This window comes from Drosophila virilis, chromosome 2 (genome assembly GCF_030788295.1).
Source record: "Drosophila virilis strain 15010-1051.87 chromosome 2, Dvir_AGI_RSII-ME, whole genome shotgun sequence".
NCBI classification, from domain to species: Eukaryota; Metazoa; Arthropoda; class Insecta; order Diptera; family Drosophilidae; genus Drosophila; species Drosophila virilis.
Window position 1 is genome coordinate 32,123,784 of NC_091544.1, and position 19,217 is coordinate 32,143,000.

Consider the following 19,217-nt stretch of genomic DNA (forward strand, 5'->3'; position numbering starts at 1 on the left):
TGTCTCCTAGGGTATTTATAGCTGGCCGCGCAGCACGCGGCAACAAGATACAAATCTATCTGCATGCTGCATTTGGCGGCAACTTCCGTACGCTGCGACGGCTCAGAGTCAAGTTCGAGTTTACCTAGCCAGCCAACAGAGTGGGAGAGTGATAGCGTGAAAATGAAGGAGAGAGCGAGAGCGAAAGGGAGGGTGCGAGTGTATTGGCCAGTTCATGACGTTCTGTTGTACTTGCTGCCAAAACTACTGACTGACACACACACACACACACACACCACACAGATACAACACACAAAGGCACGTGTGGGTGCACACATTACGTCTGCTCTTCTTCTGTGTATGCTTGCCAAAAAAGAAACAGAGGAAAGCATAACTGCAGACTGCCGAAAATTAAATACCCTTGCGGAGGCGGGATGTATAACTATAAAATATCAAATTTACAATATATAGTATATATAACTAAGCTATAAAATAGAGAGGTTCCATATGCATAACATATCATTAGATTTTTTTTATTCATATCTTAACTAAGCTGCAACTAATATTTTCTTCGTCAGCTATAAGTTATACTTAGAATTCCGATTTGCTTAAGTATATAATGGTCCGGCTTAGCTAGAAAAGGAAAACATGTTTCTTTGAAGTACTTAATATTTAACTGAGTCTGTTTCTACGAGAGCTGTACGAAATATTGTTCCGAACCGGCACAGCCGCATCCATCAAGATATCATCAATAATGAGAGACTGACCCGACGTAGTAGAAACCTCAACCAACTGAGCGCCTCTTACTGATCAGCAACATATATATGCCCTAAAGAAGCGCAGTTGTCTTCTTTAATGCGATGTCTTCTTCATATCGTCACAAAAATATCATAGCCCAGTGCATAGATTGCTTACAAAACGCGCATACGCCCCGTCAGCCAAACAATTCTTTTCATTCGAATTTTCTCTCTTTCATTTCGTTTCGTTTGCTTAAGTGTTTTTTTTTTTGTTATTGTTGTTGTTGTTATTGTTATTTATGTTGTTGTACTTGTCTTTGTTGTTTTTCCTTTTCAATGCTGCTTTCGTTTGAGTGTCAGCCTGTGTATTTGTTTAGTCTTGCTCGACAAGCATTTATTTGTTTTAATTCTTATTTATTTATTTTTTATACTCATTTTTTTTATTTTTTAACAATTATCACTCACAGCTGTCATAAGTCAAAACCTTATCGAGAATCGGGAATATATATGGATATAGATGTGTTTATAATGAGCGCAACACGTTCTCAGCAGCACGTTTTACACTTGTGTTTACCTAAGAAGTTAGCTCGATTAATTCCATTAGACTTTACTTTGAATTGTCGAGAGTTTCTACATCTTAGAGGCAGAGCTTGTTTTTGGCTTGATACCTTCGGATCCTATACAAATGATCCTATATCTTTAAATTTATAAATATTCATACATTTGCCATATGTATACATAATATAATAAAACCACATAGAACCACATAGATGAACTGCTTGAGGAGTTTGCGGGTTCAAATTCAACTATTTAAAAAGATAGGCTAACAGTTTATAAATGTGTTTATAAATTTTGTTAATAATAAACTAAACTTTCTATGTTTGGACTTCTTTAAATTGGAATACTTCTCTCTCTCCCCCTCTCTCTCTCTCTCCATCTCCCTCCCTCTCCCTCTGCAGCTTGATCGATTATCTAGCAACTGAGAAGCGGGCTGCATTCAAGCATGCCCATATGAATTTCCCACAAATGCGATTTAGTATTCCGTTTGCTAATTTACATTGAATTCTGCATGAAGAATATGTATTTATATATGTTTTGCTCGACTCTTTCAATTGCATAATTTGCATGCACGTGTAAAAGTTAGCACGACAACAAAATGCAATAAAAATAGAAAATATAACTAGCCCATTTTCCGCATAAATCCCATCGCATCTAATGATAATCGTGTGTAATTTAGTATAGTATCTGCAATTAATCTTGCGCTGCTGCTGCTGCTGCTGCAATTAGTCATTAATTAAAAACAGAAGCAAGTGCAACCAAATGCCAAAGGCGTGGAATTTTGCACTGACTTGTTCAGTGGCAGAGTCGGGTAAAAAGTTCATGAATATGACGTAGGTGTTTTAAGTTCTGTAACAGCGGCCATTAGTCACATATACAATATTTATATATATGGGGTTTGATTACAAATGCATTTGTGGGGAAACCTGTCACGTGCCCAGCTCTTTATAATTCATCTATCTTATACCAAATGCGGTACTTTTTGTGTCCAGTATTTGCTTAAGCTGCTTCCAATTCTACAATTGTTAAGCGATTCATGAAGAGATCGTGTTTTCCTCCAGTTACTGACCCCTAAAATGGGCGCAAAACACGTTTTTTCCTTCTGTTTATATTTTATATATATTATTCTCTCTGATCTGGCAGATCTCTAGCTTGCGCTCTCTCCCTCTCTCTATATCTCTGGGCAAAAAACATTTTCTTTAATTCATTTTATGCATAATTCATTGAGCTTTGCGCCTCATTGCGCCGCGTCATGTGTAAATCGCGCGACGCTCGCGCCAATAGATATATATATATATATATATATTATTATTATATATATATATATATAAACTATATATTTGTATATTCCCCGGACTCTGTAATTTCCCACAAACAGCGCTCCAATAATTAACTGGAAGATTTCATAGCTACTGACTCTGACTAGACATAGACATCGACAATTGCAGTTTAGGGGATAGCTAAATGAATAATTATAATTGTGATAAACCACAAAATGTATGAGTTTTCAATAAACGTATTGCAGCAAATCGTGAAATTCTATTCTTATTATAGTACGATAATAATGACATCAAATACTTATTTTAGCAGGATCATTATCAGTTCTATTTAAGAAAGGTAAAATGTTTTTTTTTTTGTTTTGGGTGAAAAGTGGGGCTTGCCAAAAAAAAAAAAAAAACTGTAATATGTAGTCACAATTTTAATATTGTCTGGAATACGTGAACTACATAGGCAATATTTATAGTTTTATATTTAAATAGAGTTTTTTAATGCTGTATTATTATTTTTTAAATGGTCACAATTTTTTTTGGGGGGGGAAATCCTTTGGGCACTTACCTATTTATTGTTGTTTTGGTATCACTGATATCCAGTCAGGATCAGTTTTCTATTCTTGGTATCATATTTCTTGCTATTCACCGAAGCACTTTGAACACAGTTTGGGGGCTTTCTTCGAAATATTATTTATATCTATGTAATGTTCGCTTTCCTAAGATCCTCGTCCGTTCGCAGCGAGCATAAAACGGATACTGATCGCAATACCGTTTCGCTGGTTTTCTTCACACTTCACTCAAAAGTGCCAAAAGCCAAGCTCTAGTAGTTTCTACACACGCACGAGCACAATGTCGCCAACTGGCAGCCTAAGAAATCTATATATATATATATATGATAATAACTGTATGTATATATATTGAGCAAATATTTATGTTAATAAACAGCGAATTAAAAGAACTGCGAACTGCGAAAACAGCGCGCTTATTTGCTTTTAGAATTTAGCGCTTGTTGCGAAATGAAAACCGTTTTTGAAACTGAACTCAACTCGCGGACTGAGGTCGCGCGCCAAGCAAAAAACAAAAACAAAACGGGTGAAAAAAAAAAAAACAAACCTAGACAATCGGCAATCAACGATCGACGCCGATTAGCGATGGGCGATTGCACGAACGGTTAACCGATGACGCAGTCGCCGATAACAAAGCGACGGCTTTCTGGTCACACGTAAGAACAAACAGAAGAAGAAGAAGCAGCGGCACGGCAATCGGGTAAGCGGGTAACGAGCGTGGAAATTTTTGTTTATTGCACGCAGCGCATGTTCCATCAATTTGCACATTTTCGCGGGAATTCGCTTAGTTACAATTAGTTTAACTAATCTACTTTATTGATTATCTTTACCATATTAACCGGTTCGGTTCGGTTTGCCTCTTCTTCTCCTTATTTGCCATTTATTCGGGTATCCTTTTGTTTGCGCGCAAAAAAACAATCATATGATGCCTTTGATTAACATTTAATAACTAATTTACGAATTAAGCTAAACTCGTTTTTGGCAAAAAAAAAGTGTCACGTTTATTTTGCACGAGCTCCTGACGGTCAGCATTTGTGACGTTCGACTTTTAATCGTGTGCAAACAGCTCCTTAAACTGGGAAAATAACATGACATAACCACAATAGGCAAATATCGTTCATATTCAAATGAAATCCAGCAGATGTGTATCTCGGAAACTCGCAAATATAACACTGAAGATGATTTACATATTCTTTTGCATAGCCGAGTTACATTTAAGCAACTTTCTTATTTTAGCTGCTATGGATAGTGGATCAGACTTAACTCAACTTTTGTAGGTTATGTAGATAGTTAGGGGATTTTTTTTTGGCAAATTTCAATTTGTTTTTATGCATATATCACACTTTTGGTTAAGGTTTAACCGTGACTTAAATTTGGCTAGTCATTAGCACAGCTTTTAATGAATCTTTAATTACGTATGTCTAACTCAACTCTTGTAGGTTATGTAGAAATTGTGTCTCTATACGAACAGTTTATAATTAAAACAAATATAACATTTAATGTTTTATTTAATTACTTTAACAAAATTTAAGCACAGCTCCACATACAAATTAAAGCAACACATTTGAGAATAATTCGTTTTATAGGATATGTAGGGCCACCCGAGTTTTCCTAGAATCGTTATTTCGGGTTGTTCCTTTTAAAATAAATGCCATTTCTGATGTTTGTATTCGTTTTGATTATACATACTTCGAGTACAGATACAGCTATCAAATTGATGCTAATTACTTGTGACGATTATTTTGTCAACTGGTCGGGGCGACAATACAACAAAGCCATGCGTAAATAAAGGCAACAGTTGGGCCGTTGGGAATTGCGAATTGGCTGGAAGGGGTCGCTGGGTGGGGGAGTTGATATAATGCGTTTAGCCTTGTTATTGAACTCGTCTTGCGACTGATTTTTGCCTGTTGCCAGCGATGTTTTTCGCAGCTTCAAACTAAGTGAGACCTATTAAATGCGTCACAATAAAACGAAAATCAACAAAACAGGTGACAAAAAAATTGCCGAAAAAAAAGAGTTTGCTTTCCATGTATGCATACCAATACTTTTTTATTTGCCACTGTTGCTAATTAAATTAATTTGTTTTGTGTTTATTTACATTTGAAATTTACCATATTTTTGCTATTTGCATGTGCATTTCACATATCATTATGTATGTAAGTCAGCCTAAATGGAATATGAATCCTGATTCGAGAAATAATAAATATGATACATAAATTATATCAATAATAACTCAATTTATGTTACGCTTATTATTGCGAAGTTTTCTCATATTATGGCGCTGTAAAATGCAAATTAAACACTTTAAAAACGCTTTGGACACGGTTCTTAATAGAGGAGAATAGAGAAAATAGAGAATATGGGTTGAACCAGCGACCCGCTCGATTTGTGGAGAATAGAGAAAAAAGAGATTAAGTGATAAACCAGCGAACCATTTCGTTTTGTGGTTCCTGGTTCCAGCACATGGTGAAACAAATTAATTTGTTAAAAACAAAGTACATTGAAAATTGTTCGTTTTTACTGCTAATAATGTAAATATTTGAAGGTATTTTATAAAGATAATGGTTCGGTTCTTTGGTTCGGTTCGTGTTCTGGTTCGCGTAACCGGTTCGGTTGAAAATCAGTTGCTTATTAACTTTTGACTTTAATAAATTTGGCAGTCGGTTTTGATGTGGACTGGTCACAGCCATTGGAGCTGCCTGCCTGGGCACCAGGATGCGGCAGTGGCAATTCTAGCATGAACATCCTTTGGGCGATCCTGTCAAGCTTCCTGTTGACCCCTGAAAGTATTTTGAATGTTAGGTTAATTCGAGAACTGAAAAGCGCACTAACTTTTATAGTTCGGATTCCGCATTAAGGTGCTCTGCCTGTATGGCTTTTTTATTCTGTATGGCGGTGGCTTTTTTGTCGTAACTTTCCCATTGCCTGGTTTAATGGCACGTCCATCTTCATTGAAGTTCAGTTCGTTTTCATTATATTTGTCTGTGCCTTCATGTGAGGATTTATCAGCATCCGCTTCAATGTCCAACGTTTCTAGACTTGAGGCCCCAAACCTTTCGGATACATCGCTATCCAAGTCGCGTTTTTGGCCTTTGGGCATTTTGCCCGGCACAGGAATCATGCAACGTATCTGGGCGTGCAACGTGGGCGCACTTATCACGATAAATAAAAGAACGGACAACAGCGTTCCACTCATGTTAGATATTAAGCAAGAAGTGGTGTGTTTTTCTAGTTTTAGATATAGCATTTGAGTGCATCGCATTCGCTTTGGATTGATTCAATTAATTTGAAACAAAGCATGCCTAACAAGTAACAGGCTCTTGTCGGAAGTTCCCGACTAGGGCATACCCTTTATATATTTATATTTAGCTACTATTCAAGAAGCTATGTTAAATTGGCTATAAAAACCGATTAAATCGACTTTAATCGATTGCTTAAAAAGAGAGAAACTTATCAATTGTCGTGCTCCGCGAGCTCGTACAGGTTCTGAGATTCATGCATACATACGCACAGATGGACATAGCTATCTGATCAAGAATATATATATATATAATTTTTGGATTCGGAGATGTTTTCTTCTGCCTGCTACATACATTTGCAAAGCACACTGCACCCTTTTTAGAGTATAAAAACGTGTTCAGCAGCAATTAAGTAATAACTGCCCAGTTGCTGTAGTAATTCAAAAATGTTTTGCATGCTGATATATTTTATTTATTGAAATAAATTTATTTACTAAAATTTTCTTATGAAACACAGGAAGTTTGAATGTGTAACAGTCAGCTGTAGCAGTCAGCTTTTTGACATGGACACACACACAAGCATTTATCAGTTATCGACAAGCCTCCACATTCTAGGCATTGTTGTGGCATAATTGTAGATTTTATGTGCGGTCATACTTAAGTTATTCGCGTCTAATTTTCGTAAAAATTTGTGAAGTTTTCCGAAATTTGTTAAATAAATTAAATAGAGTGGATAATTAGAAATGCCGCCCACTATAAACAATTCGGCAGTCAATAGCGCAGCCGAGAAGCGGCCGCAACGGCAAACGGAACGCAAGTAAGTATCATATATTAAATGAAGCATCATCCACGCGGAACTTACCTGTGTTTGCATGCCTTACCCAGATCCGAGATAATTTGCCGCGTCAAATATGGCAATAATTTGCCGGATATACCCTTCGATCTGAAGTTCCTGCAGTATCCCTTCGATGGCAATCGTTTTGTGCAGTATAATCCCACGTCGCTCGAGCGCAATTTTAAATACGATGTGTTGACTGAACATGATTTGGGCGTCACAGTAGATCTGATTAATCGGGAGCTGTACCAGGCGGATCCTATGTCACAATTGGATCCGGCCGATGAAAAACTGCTCGAGGAGGAGACGCTAACGCCCACAGATTCAGTGCGCTCGCGCCAGCATTCGCGAACCGTGTCCTGGCTGCGCAAATCCGAATATATATCCACGGAGCAAACACGCTTCCAGCCGCAGAATCTGGAGAATATCGAAGCCAAGGTGGGCTACAATGTTAAGAAGTCGCTGCGTGAGGAAACGCTCTATCTGGATCGCGATGCACAGATCAAGGCCATCGAGAAGACGTTCAGCGATACGAAGAACGATATTACCAAGCACTACTCCAAGCCAAATGTGGTTCCCGTCGAGGTGTTGCCCATATTCCCCGACTTCACCAATTGGAAATATCCGTGTGCGCAGGTCATTTTCGATAGTGATCCGGCGCCACAGGGCAAAAATGTGCCCGCACAGCTGGAGGAGATGTCGCAGGCCATGATTCGTGGTGTGATGGACGAGAGCGGTGAACAGTTTGTTGCCTACTTTCTGCCCACAGAGCCAACGCTGGAGAAGCGTCGCATCGATTTTGTGGCCGGCGAGCTTTACAAAGACGACGAGGAATATGAATATAAAATTGCGCGCGAATACAACTGGAATGTCAAGACAAAAGCATCCAAGGGTTACGAGGAGAACTACTTCTTTGTCATGCGGCAAGATGGCATATACTACAACGAGCTGGAGACCCGTGTGCGGCTCAACAAGCGACGCGTCAAGGTCGGACAGCAGCCCAACAACACAAAATTGGTGCGTTCATATTAAATATTTATCTCAATTATTAGCTAATCTTATAGAGATTGTGCCCTGCAGGTGGTTAAGCATCGACCGCTGGACGCCATGGAGCATCGCATGCAACGCTATCGTGAACGCCAGCTGGAGGTGCCCGGCGAAGAGGAGGAGGAGGAGGAAGATGATGAAATGGAAGCTGTTGTTCAGCAAACGCAGCAAGAAACTGGGCAGGAACAACAAGCAACAGCGGAGAATTCAGACAACTCCAAGACACCAGTTGATGTTAATGTTGCCGCTGCTGCTGTTGGCTCCACTCCTGCACCGGATGCACAGCAGCAACGTGAGCGACAATCACGGTCAAGAACGCACTCCGGAGGCACACGTTCGCGCACCCGCAGCCGCAGCGTTGGCAGTGGCAGTGCAGCCAGCGGTTCGCGCAGTCGCAGCCGTTCCAGCTCAGCCAGCGGCTCTGGTTCACGTGCTAGCAGTCGTTCCAAGTCGGGCACACGTTCACCCAGCGGCTCACGATCACGTTCACGTTCCCAGACGCCAGCCGGCTCCCACAAGTCGCGCAGTCACACGCCCTCCAAATCTAAATCTATATCAAAGTCACGCAGTCGCAGTCGCAGTCGCAGTGCATCCGGCTCGCGTTCTGGCTCCGGCTCACGCTCACCCAGCCGTTCGCGGAGTGGCACGCCCAGCGGCTCTGGCTCTAGCTCTGGCAGCGGCACCGAGGAGGAGTAAAACGTAACACAAATAGAAACATTTGCAACCTGTAATATTAAGAGCAAAATACACAACAAAATTTTACACAAAAGACAAACAAACAGATATTTGGAACTTCCTCAACTATGTGGCGTCCATTAGGAAATGACGAAAGAGCTCACCATCCGAGCTGCTGGGCTGTTCCGCCTGCTGCGGCGAATATAGGCGCAAATTCTGCAGCTGCTGCAGCGGCGAGTTGCTGCCATCGAAGTGCACGTTGCTGTCCATGATCACCGGCTGTGGCTGCTGCGGCGGCTCCACGCTGCAAATGCCCAGCTTCTGGCAGCTCTCGACCACAATGTCATCAATGCTTTGCGAGAGCAACGCCTCCTGATCCCCGCCATTCATCTGAATGGCCGCATTACTAGCCACATGCTCTGTCTGCACATGGCCCACTGTCACATTGGAGGACTCCAGCAGCGCCTTGATCAATTGCTCTGGTGTCTGTGGCTCGTCCTCAGTATTAGCAGCGCATTTATGTGTGCGCAACGAGACCTTGTAGCGAAATGTCTTCTGACAGTGCTCGCATTTGTAGGGCATGACTCCAGTATGAATGCGTGTGTGTACCAGAAAGGAGACTCGTTGCCGAAAACATTTACCTGTGCGTGTAGAGACATTTTTGGGGTGAGCTAGAGAACTCGTTAATTATCAGATACCCTACAAGTAATTCCTAAATTAACCCGACTATTGCAAAAGTTGCCAGGCACTTTATCTGCATTGAAAGTGTTCCTACTGGGCAACAGAGCAGTGAAAAGCATTTTAATCAGCCTGGTTAAGACGTGCCGAATAAACAGCATTTATCCTCATGGTAGCTGCCATGAACTTTGCAGTGAACCTGAGAAAAGGGGCCTAACTACAAGTTCCGTGCGTCTGTTTTCTTGCTCCTTGATAAAGATATCGGACTACCAGATTAAATAAGTTAAAATAAAGCACTGTACCCAAACAAATGGGTATCATTTACGAGAAGATACTTCAGATATATATATAATACTATATCGGAAGTAGCGAGTATATACAATGAGTCTATCTAGATTGGAAAAGGTGTTTTCTTTGCCAACTAGTTTGTCCTGACCTGGGCAAATCAAACATAGTCTGTTTTTTTTTTTATTGAGCGTCGAACGAACGAGTGGAAAGTCGCTGGTTCAAATTGCAATAGATAGCATGTATAAGTATATACATTGAGTCAATCTGAATAGGAACAGATGTTTTCTTTCTATGTAACTTAGACATAGTAAATTTTTTGACTGAGCGTCGGACCAGCTAGTGAAAAGTCACTGGTTCAAATTAAGCATCAATTATTTTATTTGTTAACTAATTCCTACTAATACATACCGCACACCTCACACTTGAAGGGCTTCTCTCCGCTGTGGATGCGCTGGTGGTTGTGCAGGGTGGACAGTTCCTTGAAGGCGCGTCCACAGATGCTGCAGCCATGCGGCTTCACCTCGCTATGGTAGAGTAAATGCTTGTGATAGGATTGCTGGAAGGTGAAGGTGCGTGCGCAGTACTGGCACGTGTACGGCATTTCGCCCGTGTGCAGCCGCTTGTGCTTCTTCAGGAAATACTTGGTGGTAAACATCTTGGTGCACACATCGCACTCCCAGTTCTTGGGCGTGCTGCCGTACTCTGAGCCCGGTGCCGCATCCGTCGCAGCTCCCGGCAGCTCCTGCTTGAGCATGCAAATGGCTCCGCTCAATGCGTACGGCTGGCTGTTGGTGCACCCAGTGGAGGAGGCGCCGCTGCTGGCGGACGCCTCCTTGTGCCGGATGCGATCGCAAATGCTGATTTTGGGCGTGGCACTGATGCAGTTGCTCGCATTGTTCTGGCTGCCGTTGCAGCTGTTGCCGTTCCCGTTACCGTTGCTATTGCCGTTGCTGCTGCTGCTGCTTCCGAGCGTTGCTCCCACCGTGTGCAGGACCTTGAGATGGACACGCAGCGAGCCCTTCATGCGAAACGTCTTGGAGCACAGATGACACTTGTAGGGCTCCTGCTGTGGCTGCTGCGGCCGCTGCTCCGTTAGCTCCGCATTCTCGTGCACCAGCCGGATATGTATGTCGCGCAGCTCTTCGTTGCGAAAATTGAACTCGCAGATGTCGCATCTCGCTGGCGGCGTCGCGGGCGCTGGCGGCGGCGGCGGCACAATTGGCGGCGGCTGCTCCAAGGGCTTGGCACGCGACTTCTTGCCACGTCGCTTGGGCACAGCAGCAGCAACAGTCGAAGACGTTGCCGGCGATGCTGGTGAACTGGCTGCAGCAGGGCAAGGGTTAGTTGTGACCAGAGGTGGAAGGGCAGCAGCAGGTTCTGCAGCTGGCGGAGCTGCTGCGCTTGTTTCGTTCTGCTGCATCAGGCTGGTGTGGCTAAACAGATGTATGGTCAGCTTGTCCAAGCCGAGAAACAGCTCCTTGCAATGCGGAAAGGGGCAGGCCAGTGGTCCATTCGCCGCCTTGATCAGACGCTGCTGCAGTGCATCGATGCTATTGAAACTGGGCACCGCGCACAGCGGACACAGCACGGACATGGAGCACATTTCACAAGGTAAAAACTACTGTGAGGAACTTTCCAATACGCGAACAATCCTCAAGCATTGCTGACCGACAAAAACTTGAAAAGATTGTTGTTTTTTTTTTTTTTCCTATTTAGATATTTTCTAAAAATACTTGCAACGAAAATATTGAAAAATTTTTTCTGCCGACCGCGACGACGTTCGTCTAGGCGATGTCGAAAATAATGAAAAATATTGCGCTCCCCAGGCCGACGAGAATTGTAAGAAAAGTCTGAATTTCGAAAAACTACGAACTGTGCCGAAAACTAGCCCGTAGACAGCTGTCTGCTGCTGCTTCTTCTTCAGCATCTTCCTCTCACTTTTTGGCGCACCAAAACCCGCCGCCCAGCTAGTGGGCGTATTTGGTATTGCAGATCGCTTGACTCTTTGTTTTGATCTTGCCATGTAAATGGATCGAAATGGGGCAGCTGCTAGGCCCAAAATGTGACATATTCAATAGATATATTTGGAAATAAATGGGCTACAGCTAAAAGCTTTCGAGGGTATTTTTGGTAATATTTCAGAAAACGCTTGAAAAGTTGATTAAATTGATTAAGAAAAGCATTCCTACATTTTTTTAAAATAATTTTTATATACATTCATACATTAAACCCTTTTTCACTCCTCGAGTTGAAATTTTGGACAGTAAAAGGGCATTCTTGGTAATATTTCAGAAAATTTTAGATGACAGCCAAAGATTTTACTTCTACATGGAAAATATTATCCACCTTTCAGTTTTTCAATTATTTTTCAACTTCAGGTATTTAGATTTGCCGAAATTGGTTAAAAAAGAGTTCCTACGTTCTTTTAAAAGGATCTTAATATATTTTCGTATGTTAAATATAAATTTAACCGTTTTTCACCCATTTTTCACTCTTCGAGATGGAATTCTGGACATATTCTTTAGATATAATGGGAAATAAATGGGCGACAGCCAAAAGGGTATTTAAAGGGCATTCTTGGTAAGCAATTGTCATATGATTTTAAAGATGTTAACTTTAATATTTCAGAAAATGGTTGAAAAGTTTCACAGACAGCCGAAGATGTTATTCAACAAAGCAAGTATTATGCACCTTATTAAATATTATCCGACTTCAGGGATTTGTATTTTTCCATAACTGAATTAAGAAAAAATGGTAAATGTATGCCCTTGCTGAAGTTATTCAATCAAATCACATTTACACGTTTCTCACCCATTTTTCACTGTTGAGGATGGAAATCGCAAATCAATCGAACTAGTCGGGCAACAAAAATGCCGAATTAATAATTCATTTGCTGCTCGCTTAACATTTAATGATCGAATTAGTAAAGTTAATCTAGTTGACAATAGCATATTTATCAGCATATAATCTGGGCGCCCAGGCTTTCAGGTTTCATTAGGAAGGGTATCTAGCGGCTGGTTTGTGCAGACAGCTCACTCAGTCAAGGGTATGCGCTGGCTGTGCACTCTCCAACGCTATTTATAATCAAGTATACCTACATACTATATGCATATATATATATATATATATATATATTTATCGGATATCTGCTGCTCTCTCTGGTTTCTTGTTGATATTTGGTCAGCGCTTTGTGTTGTGCGCTATTTTTATGGTTCTTGTTGTTTTCTTTCTTGCTGCGCGATTTATTCGTGTTTCTGTTTGGTTGTCCGATTTGTAAACAGTTCATTGGCCAAGCACGTGAGGGAAACAAGCAGAAGGAAAACTGGTGGAAAACTATTTCTTCTTTTTGGGCGGAAAGTCCAGGGAGACGACGCTAATGCGCGCCGAGCTGTTCTCCTCCTTGCCCAGGCTCAGCTCCGAGGTGGAGGAGCGTGCGCTGTAACCTATTTTTGGGAGGTAAATATTAGATAACACTCTCTCTCTCTCTCTCTCTCTCTCTCTCTCTTTCTCTCACTCCACCCACCTTTGACTGAGTAGCAATCCAGCGAGGAGTAGGAGGTTGTCCTGGAGGACACACAACTGCGTGTGGGCTTCAAATGCTGCGGCAGCTTCAGTCCCTTGCTCAACATATAGTTTATTATCTGAGGTCCGTCCACGTCACTGTTGGCCATATCTGACAATAGGTTTAAGGCCTTTCGGTTGCGATTCTCCAGCTCCTGCAGATTGAGATCGCGCTCGAACAGCGCGAGGTATTCGGTGCTAATGGACTTCTGTTTGATTTCCTTCATTAGCGAATGAATCTCGCGATTGGCTCTTTCGATTTTCGATTTTTGATCCAGCAGCTCTTTGTTAAGTTTATCCAAAGCGTCCGCATCTTCTGAGCATTTCTGCTTCTCCATTTCGATTTGCTTGATCAGCTCCTCCAGCGAACGTTTCTGATCCTCGATCTTATTGTCGTGCAACTCCGCCTTGCAGCGCAGCACCTTCAGCTTATCCAGATCGCTGCAGTAGATCTCCTGCTGTTTCTTAAGCTCCTCCTCGGCACGCTGTTCATCTGGGGGAACAAAAAATTGTTGAACTTATGACTGACTCAATGACTAACTGATTGACTGATTGATGATTAACCCAGAGCCCAAGCTGCAAGCACTAGGCAAATAACTAAAAAGCCCGAATTAGACCGAGTTTCGGAAGCGTTTTTATGCATATTTTTAAAAACCTCTTATTTCGAAAAATACACCTATTACGAGTGAAAAATATGCGCTATAGTATAGTATAATAATAGTAGCAAAATAGGCGTAAAGCCCTTGTAGTGAAAGATCATTTCAAATAAAATCTGCAATACTTGTTTCCATCCACGTTTACGCGCGGAAAATAGGCGGAAAACTTGTTCAATGGAAGTTTTTGCATGTCTTCTGATTCATATCTTAGGTCTGTTAAAACAGAAGACATGTTTAGCTTAGGGTTTCATCGACAACTGGAAACACAATATCTAATATAAAATGCAATGGCAAATTTGTTTTCCGGCCAAAGGCGAAGGGAATACTCACCCCTTGAGTTGTCCTCGTAGGTTTTTAGGTTCTTGCGGTAGTTGTCGTTGGATTTATCAAACTGACGCAGTGTATTCTCCAGGGCGACGACCTCCTTCTCGGCCTTGAGCACCTTCTTGTTGAGCGAATCACCCTCGTCGGCGAGCAGCTGTCGCTCCTGGGCATTCTCCACCTTCAGCTGGGTGGCCGTGATCAATGTGCCGTCCTCGTTGACGCCCAGCAGGGCGGATGTCAGCTCGAAGCGGGCGCGCATGGCGGAAATGTGTTTCTTGCGCTCGCCGAGATCAGCGCGCAGGGTGCTCAGCTCCTCGTTAAGATGTTTGCGCTTGAGCAGCAGCACATCCTGCTGGCTCTTCAGCTCGACAAAGCGATCCTTGATGATGCGCTGGAATGCCAGGCGATGCTGATTCAGACTGTATGTGCCCTTCTCGCAATTGTCGATCACATTCTGGAGATCACAGCAGCGCATCTTGAGCAGACTTAGCTCCACGACAAACTCGGAGTTGTCGTAGCGATTCATGCGCAGCCGTTTGATAGTGCCCTCGCAGTAGACCTGCGCCTCCTTGATCTTGAACTTGACCAGCTCCAGATCCTTGGCATCGTTGTTGTAGACAATCACCAGAGCGTTCATGCTATAGTTGAGTTTCTTGTTCTGCGCCTCCGTCGAGCTCAAGCGACGCTGCAGCTTGGCCAGATAATGTTCCAGTTCGGTGAGCAACAGTTGATTGCGCGCCTCCGTCTCGGGATCCGCGTTCTTGCCACGCAAATCGGCCAGACGACGCTCGCCCTGCAGATACTTGAAGGACATTTCATAGTATATTTCCGTCTGGCGTTTCAGCTCCTGCCCCACCTGCCGCTGGCTGCGATTGACCGCCAGCAATGTGGAATGCAGCGCCGCGCTCTGCACTATGAAGGTCTTCTGCTCATCTTTAAGGTCGTTAATCTGGCGCTGGGCGCGATAAAGCAGCTCGTTGCAGCGCTGCTGCTCCTTGTTTAGCAAATTGAGCGCCTCCTGCTCGCCCTCCATCATCTCGTCCAGTATTTGGAGCCGCTGATTGGCATCGGTGTGCTTGTCCTCGATCGACTTGAGGCGATCCTCCACCTGCTTCAGCGTCTGGGCAAAGTTCTCAATCTCAGTGTTCTTGTCGTCGCGTTGCTTGAGCAGCTTGCGATTCTCCAGGCGCTGCGAATGCACCATGTTGGACAGATTCTCGAGCTCGTGACGCAGGGCCAGAATCTCGCGCTCCTTGAGCAGCGACGCATCTATCAGGCGCTGTATTTCATTTTTCGCCTCCGAGGTCTCCGTATTCAGCATTTCGATGCCCTGCTCCACCATGCGATTGTTCTCCAGAACATCGTTCAGCTGCTCGTTCGCATTTCGATAGCCGGTGGCCATGGCCTCCGCTTCCTCTATAAGCTGGGCGCACTCCGTCTCACTATTCTGTATCTCCAATTCGCGCTGTGTCATTTGATTGACCGCCTGCTTCCAGGTCTCCACCATCTGGCGGCGCTCCAGATGCGCCTCCCTATACAGGCAGGCGGTGCGCTCCAGATTCTTCTCCAGCGTGTTCTGCTCATCGTAGAGCTGAACGACCAGCTTGCGCCGCTTATCGATGTCCGCCTGCAGCTGCTGGCGGCGCGTGTTCAGCTCCCGTGCCCGCTGCTGATCGTCTTGGTAGTATCGATCGATCAGCTGGTAGCCCTTGTTTCCATCCTCCATGGCCTCGGCCCAGTCGACCAGGCTCGACTTGGCCGTCTTAATGCGCTTCGTCAGATCATCAATTTCTCGCTTGTTTTTCGTGATTTTACCTGCAATTCAATTTTAAATATGAAACCTTAAAAGCCGAGCGAATGGATCAGCCGTAGGTTGACCATCCACTGTATGCCAAATGTGTCAAAAATATTCTTGGGGATCGGACCATGTCTTGCCATAACATTTATCTAGACCCCTGAGGCTTGGCGGGGAGATAGACAGGAACAAATGATTACTAATAGGAATTGAATTCCCCTTGGATTAACCGCCTTTGGAGCCATGGGGTCTTCACTAGCATCAAGACAATCACATAATTGTGGGGAATGCACACTGCCTTGAAAAACTATACGGAAGGGTGAGACTCGCTAACTTAAAGGGGTACAGACTCGGATACGGAATAAAGGATCCTAGACCAGGGATGGTCAGGAAAACTGAACGGAGGCACAAAAGACCCGAAAGGCCCGAAATGACAGCATCAGCATCATTGATTGACTCACGTAGTGTGTGCTCCGCATATTCCGTGTACTCGGCCAGTTCCTTTTGATTTTTTCGCACATCCTCCTTCAGCTTGTTGCGCTCCAATATGACCAGCTGTGTTCGATGCGCCTCCTTCAGGACATCGTTCTTCACCGAGTTGAAGAATGTCTGTGGTCGGGATCAACTTTGGATTAATTTGCAGGCCCCAACTCGTCCCTGTCTTACTCACAATGTTCTGCTGAAGCGTGGCCTCAATATTCCGCTTGTGCCGCTCGATCGCCTTGTCGCGCTCATCCAGGGCCACGATTCGCTGCTGCAGATTGAACTTCTCAGCGCGCATGCCAACCATCTGCTGGAGTATGGCCAGATTCTCCTCATTGGCCATGGGTATGTCGGCCTCCACGGTCCAGCCCATGGAGCGCATCGCCTCCAGCTTGAACTCGTCGAGCGAGCTGCTCTTCATGTCGTCCGTTTTATTCACGCCGTCGTTGCCCATTCTGGTACATCAGGTATATCAGGCTGGATATACTGTATGTATATTTATATATATTTGTACAACATCCAGCTCTGATTTTATGGATTTGAAGTTCACATTCGACAAAAAAAACTGCCTGATTCCCTATGGCAACCGGCTTGTTCAGTTGCCCGAGCAACGCCCGTTGTTTACGCTTGCCAGGCGGCATTTTCCAAGCCAAGGGAGGGTCGCTTTGACTATAAAAGGAAATTTAAGCAATCTAGTTGCGCGAATCACACTACCAGATACCCTGTAACCTACTTCTATTCATGGCAACACGAGTAATCATTCTCAAATAACTTTTTTTTATAGACATGCCTAAAGATGTAATTCAAATCAATCCTTTAACGATTTTAAAGCTATATATATATATATACATATTTTACATACATTTATGTGGAACTCAGGACACTACAAACAAGTGATGACTGGTTCAAACCCAGCAACAATTTTCTAATGATATCGAATAGCATGAATTTTGTTATATGCTATTAAAATCCTCCACAAAATAAAGATCTCAAAGCTATATATTTCTTCTTTTTTTTTTCATATTTGCGAGACAGGCGACAGCAAACGAATGATCGCTGGTTCAAACCCAGCAATAGTTTTCAAATGACATTTTTTAGTTGTTTTTTTTATGAATAATCTTGTTTATTATCGGATCGCCTGGATGATTTATTATATATTAAAATCCTCGGCAAACTTGCATAGACCAGGATAGTTGAGATTCATGCCCGTTTGGCAGCCTTCGCCCACCGGGCCACTCACGTAGACTGGCTGGCCAGCGACATTGTTCACGGCATAGTTGCAGACGAGTAGAAACTGGTTGAGGCCATTCTTGAAGAAGCGGGACGCAGCACAGCCCAAGGCGATATTCTGCTGCTGCGCCATCAGGGCGAAGCGTTCAATGGAACTGTGGAAGAGGAGAGCGGGTTTAGCTGAAGCAGTTTCTATTGGAGCTGACAGCATCTGGTACTCACTCTCCGCTCCAGTTGCTGGGATAACTATCGATGACTGCCATGTCGGCATTGTCGCGCTCCTGCCACCAGTTGGTGACGGCCTGCTTCAGCAGATACTGATCCGTTCGAGCGCCCGCCTCACCCTCGTAGCCGAAGAGCGCTATATTCTGGCCGCTGTTGCGGAATCGGTCCGTATTGTGGCAGGCATCCCGCTGGCGCACACACTGCTTCACATTCAGCTCCGCCAGGCTGGCCAGCTCATCGTTCCAGCGCATAAGCGCCATTCTCCGCGCCGAGCTATAGCCAGATAGTTCGCCCAGTGCCAGGCGATTGCGTCGAGCATTGTGGGCCGCCACCAGTAATTCGCGCAGCTCCTGGCTCATGTCGATGATGTAGGGCGCGGGACTGGTTGGGCAACTCGCAGACCAGGCCTGCAAAAAGACAAGGAGTTCGTAGGTCTTCGTAGACTGCCAATACTTGCCCGATGGCTGCACTTACTCCGCTGTTCTGGCAGGCGATGTGCGTGCTGCCGCCGCTGCACAGACCCTGCTGGCAGTAGTTGGACTGGCCGAGGGCCAAGGTCAACGTGAGGCTAAGCACAAACAATCGCAACATGTCGCAAAGAACTAACTTATCCAAGATCCAAGGTCTAGGGCTTATATAGTCCCAACACATATTTGAGTTCAACAAGAACTTATTGAACTTTGATAGTCAAACTGTAATTAGATAAAGCGTGGGAACATCTGTGTTTGTTTGCCGGGGTATTCCACACATCTGTAACTTAGCCAAGCTAGAGTAAACGTCTTTGTATTTACTTAAATTCGATCTAGTATTTTACCATTTCAAATGTTACATACATATGTGGAATCCTAAAGCACGTCAAGGGGTACCTTGAACTGGTGTATATTGTGGTTATGTTAACGTTTGCCCGAAATCGATAAATACCGATTTTGTAAATTTGATTTTGTATTATCAGTAATTGCCGTCTTAAAATCGATTAATATAAAAAATAAAAGTGGGACACTTTCCATTCGCAATAAAATGTTTTTAATATTCACAATTGCCACCGTCGGGCTTAAGAGCGATAAATATCG

The 19,217-nt window shown here is 43.6% G+C and overlaps 5 protein-coding genes and 1 long non-coding RNA gene across 7 annotated transcripts in view; 2 read left to right on the forward strand and 4 right to left on the reverse strand.

The window, feature by feature from the left end:
• Positions 1-19,217, forward strand: part of LOC116650289 (uncharacterized) — a 44,175-nt gene that overhangs the window by 22,560 nt on the left and 2,398 nt on the right. Inside the window, exon 1 of one of the 2 annotated variants that reach the window (XR_004303262.2) lies at positions 13,245-13,329. The exons of the other annotated variant lie outside the window; for it this stretch is intronic. This is a non-coding gene — a long non-coding RNA (uncharacterized lncRNA). Of the gene's footprint in view, positions 1-13,244; positions 13,330-19,217 lie in introns of those variants that run through there. 2 annotated transcript variants of the gene reach the window in all.
• On the reverse strand, positions 5,608-6,332 carry LOC6632391 (uncharacterized). Its single transcript, XM_002056591.4, has 2 exons — positions 5,944-6,332; positions 5,608-5,891 (listed from the first exon to the last, which is right to left on the reverse strand). Exons 1-2 carry the CDS (start codon positions 6,305-6,307, stop codon positions 5,743-5,745), a joined length of 513 nt encoding a protein of 170 aa, XP_002056627.1. The 5' UTR covers positions 6,308-6,332; the 3' UTR covers positions 5,608-5,742.
• On the forward strand, positions 6,969-9,012 carry atms (RNA polymerase II-associated factor 1-like protein antimeros). Its single transcript, XM_002056592.4, has 3 exons — positions 6,969-7,167; positions 7,236-8,202; positions 8,266-9,012. The coding sequence occupies exons 1-3, from the start codon at positions 7,094-7,096 to the stop codon at positions 8,926-8,928; spliced, it is 1,704 nt and encodes a 567-aa protein (XP_002056628.1). The 5' UTR covers positions 6,969-7,093; the 3' UTR covers positions 8,929-9,012.
• Positions 9,034-11,883, reverse strand: LOC6632393 (zinc finger protein 626). Its single transcript, XM_002056593.4, has 2 exons — positions 10,282-11,883; positions 9,034-9,548 (listed from the first exon to the last, which is right to left on the reverse strand). The coding sequence occupies exons 1-2, from the start codon at positions 11,474-11,476 to the stop codon at positions 9,034-9,036; spliced, it is 1,710 nt and encodes a 569-aa protein (XP_002056629.1). The 5' UTR covers positions 11,477-11,883.
• On the reverse strand, positions 12,759-17,231 carry Ccdc39 (Coiled-coil domain containing protein 39). Its single transcript, XM_002056594.4, has 5 exons — positions 16,880-17,231; positions 16,671-16,818; positions 14,421-16,229; positions 13,397-13,927; positions 12,759-13,316 (listed from the first exon to the last, which is right to left on the reverse strand). The coding sequence occupies exons 1-5, from the start codon at positions 17,144-17,146 to the stop codon at positions 13,207-13,209; spliced, it is 2,865 nt and encodes a 954-aa protein (XP_002056630.1). The 5' UTR covers positions 17,147-17,231; the 3' UTR covers positions 12,759-13,206.
• On the reverse strand, positions 17,790-18,779 carry LOC6632395 (venom allergen-1). The gene is made up of 3 exons (XM_002056595.3): positions 18,622-18,779; positions 18,145-18,554; positions 17,790-18,077 (listed from the first exon to the last, which is right to left on the reverse strand). The coding sequence occupies exons 1-3, from the start codon at positions 18,736-18,738 to the stop codon at positions 17,843-17,845; spliced, it is 762 nt and encodes a 253-aa protein (XP_002056631.3). The 5' UTR covers positions 18,739-18,779; the 3' UTR covers positions 17,790-17,842.

Excerpts from the sequence above, each read along its gene's own strand:
- LOC6632391 (XM_002056591.4), bottom strand. The coding sequence starts at position 6,307 with ATGAGTGGAACGCTGTTGTCCGTTCTTTTATTTATCGTGATAAGTGCG. Across the intron at positions 5,892-5,943 it reads GCGGAATCCGAACTATAAAA|GGGTCAACAGGAAGCTTGAC; the intron begins GTTAGTGCGCTT and ends AAATACTTTCAG.
- atms (XM_002056592.4), top strand. The coding sequence starts at position 7,094 with ATGCCGCCCACTATAAACAATTCGGCAGTCAATAGCGCAGCCGAGAAG. Across the intron at positions 7,168-7,235 it reads CAACGGCAAACGGAACGCAA|ATCCGAGATAATTTGCCGCG; the intron begins GTAAGTATCATA and ends TGCCTTACCCAG. Across the intron at positions 8,203-8,265 it reads AGCCCAACAACACAAAATTG|GTGGTTAAGCATCGACCGCT; the intron begins GTGCGTTCATAT and ends TGTGCCCTGCAG.
- LOC6632393 (XM_002056593.4), bottom strand. The coding sequence starts at position 11,476 with ATGTGCTCCATGTCCGTGCTGTGTCCGCTGTGCGCGGTGCCCAGTTTC. Across the intron at positions 9,549-10,281 it reads CTTCAAGTGTGAGGTGTGCG|GTAAATGTTTTCGGCAACGA; the intron begins GTATGTATTAGT and ends CTACACGCACAG.
- Ccdc39 (XM_002056594.4), bottom strand. The coding sequence starts at position 17,146 with ATGGGCAACGACGGCGTGAATAAAACGGACGACATGAAGAGCAGCTCG. Across the intron at positions 16,230-16,670 it reads ATATGCGGAGCACACACTAC|GTAAAATCACGAAAAACAAG; the intron begins GTGAGTCAATCA and ends ATTGAATTGCAG. Across the intron at positions 13,928-14,420 it reads CTACGAGGACAACTCAAGGG|ATGAACAGCGTGCCGAGGAG; the intron begins GTGAGTATTCCC and ends TTGTTCCCCCAG.
- LOC6632395 (XM_002056595.3), bottom strand. The coding sequence starts at position 18,738 with ATGTTGCGATTGTTTGTGCTTAGCCTCACGTTGACCTTGGCCCTCGGC. Across the intron at positions 18,555-18,621 it reads TCGCCTGCCAGAACAGCGGA|GCCTGGTCTGCGAGTTGCCC; the intron begins GTAAGTGCAGCC and ends GTCTTTTTGCAG. Across the intron at positions 18,078-18,144 it reads CCCAGCAACTGGAGCGGAGA|TTCCATTGAACGCTTCGCCC; the intron begins GTGAGTACCAGA and ends CCTCTTCCACAG.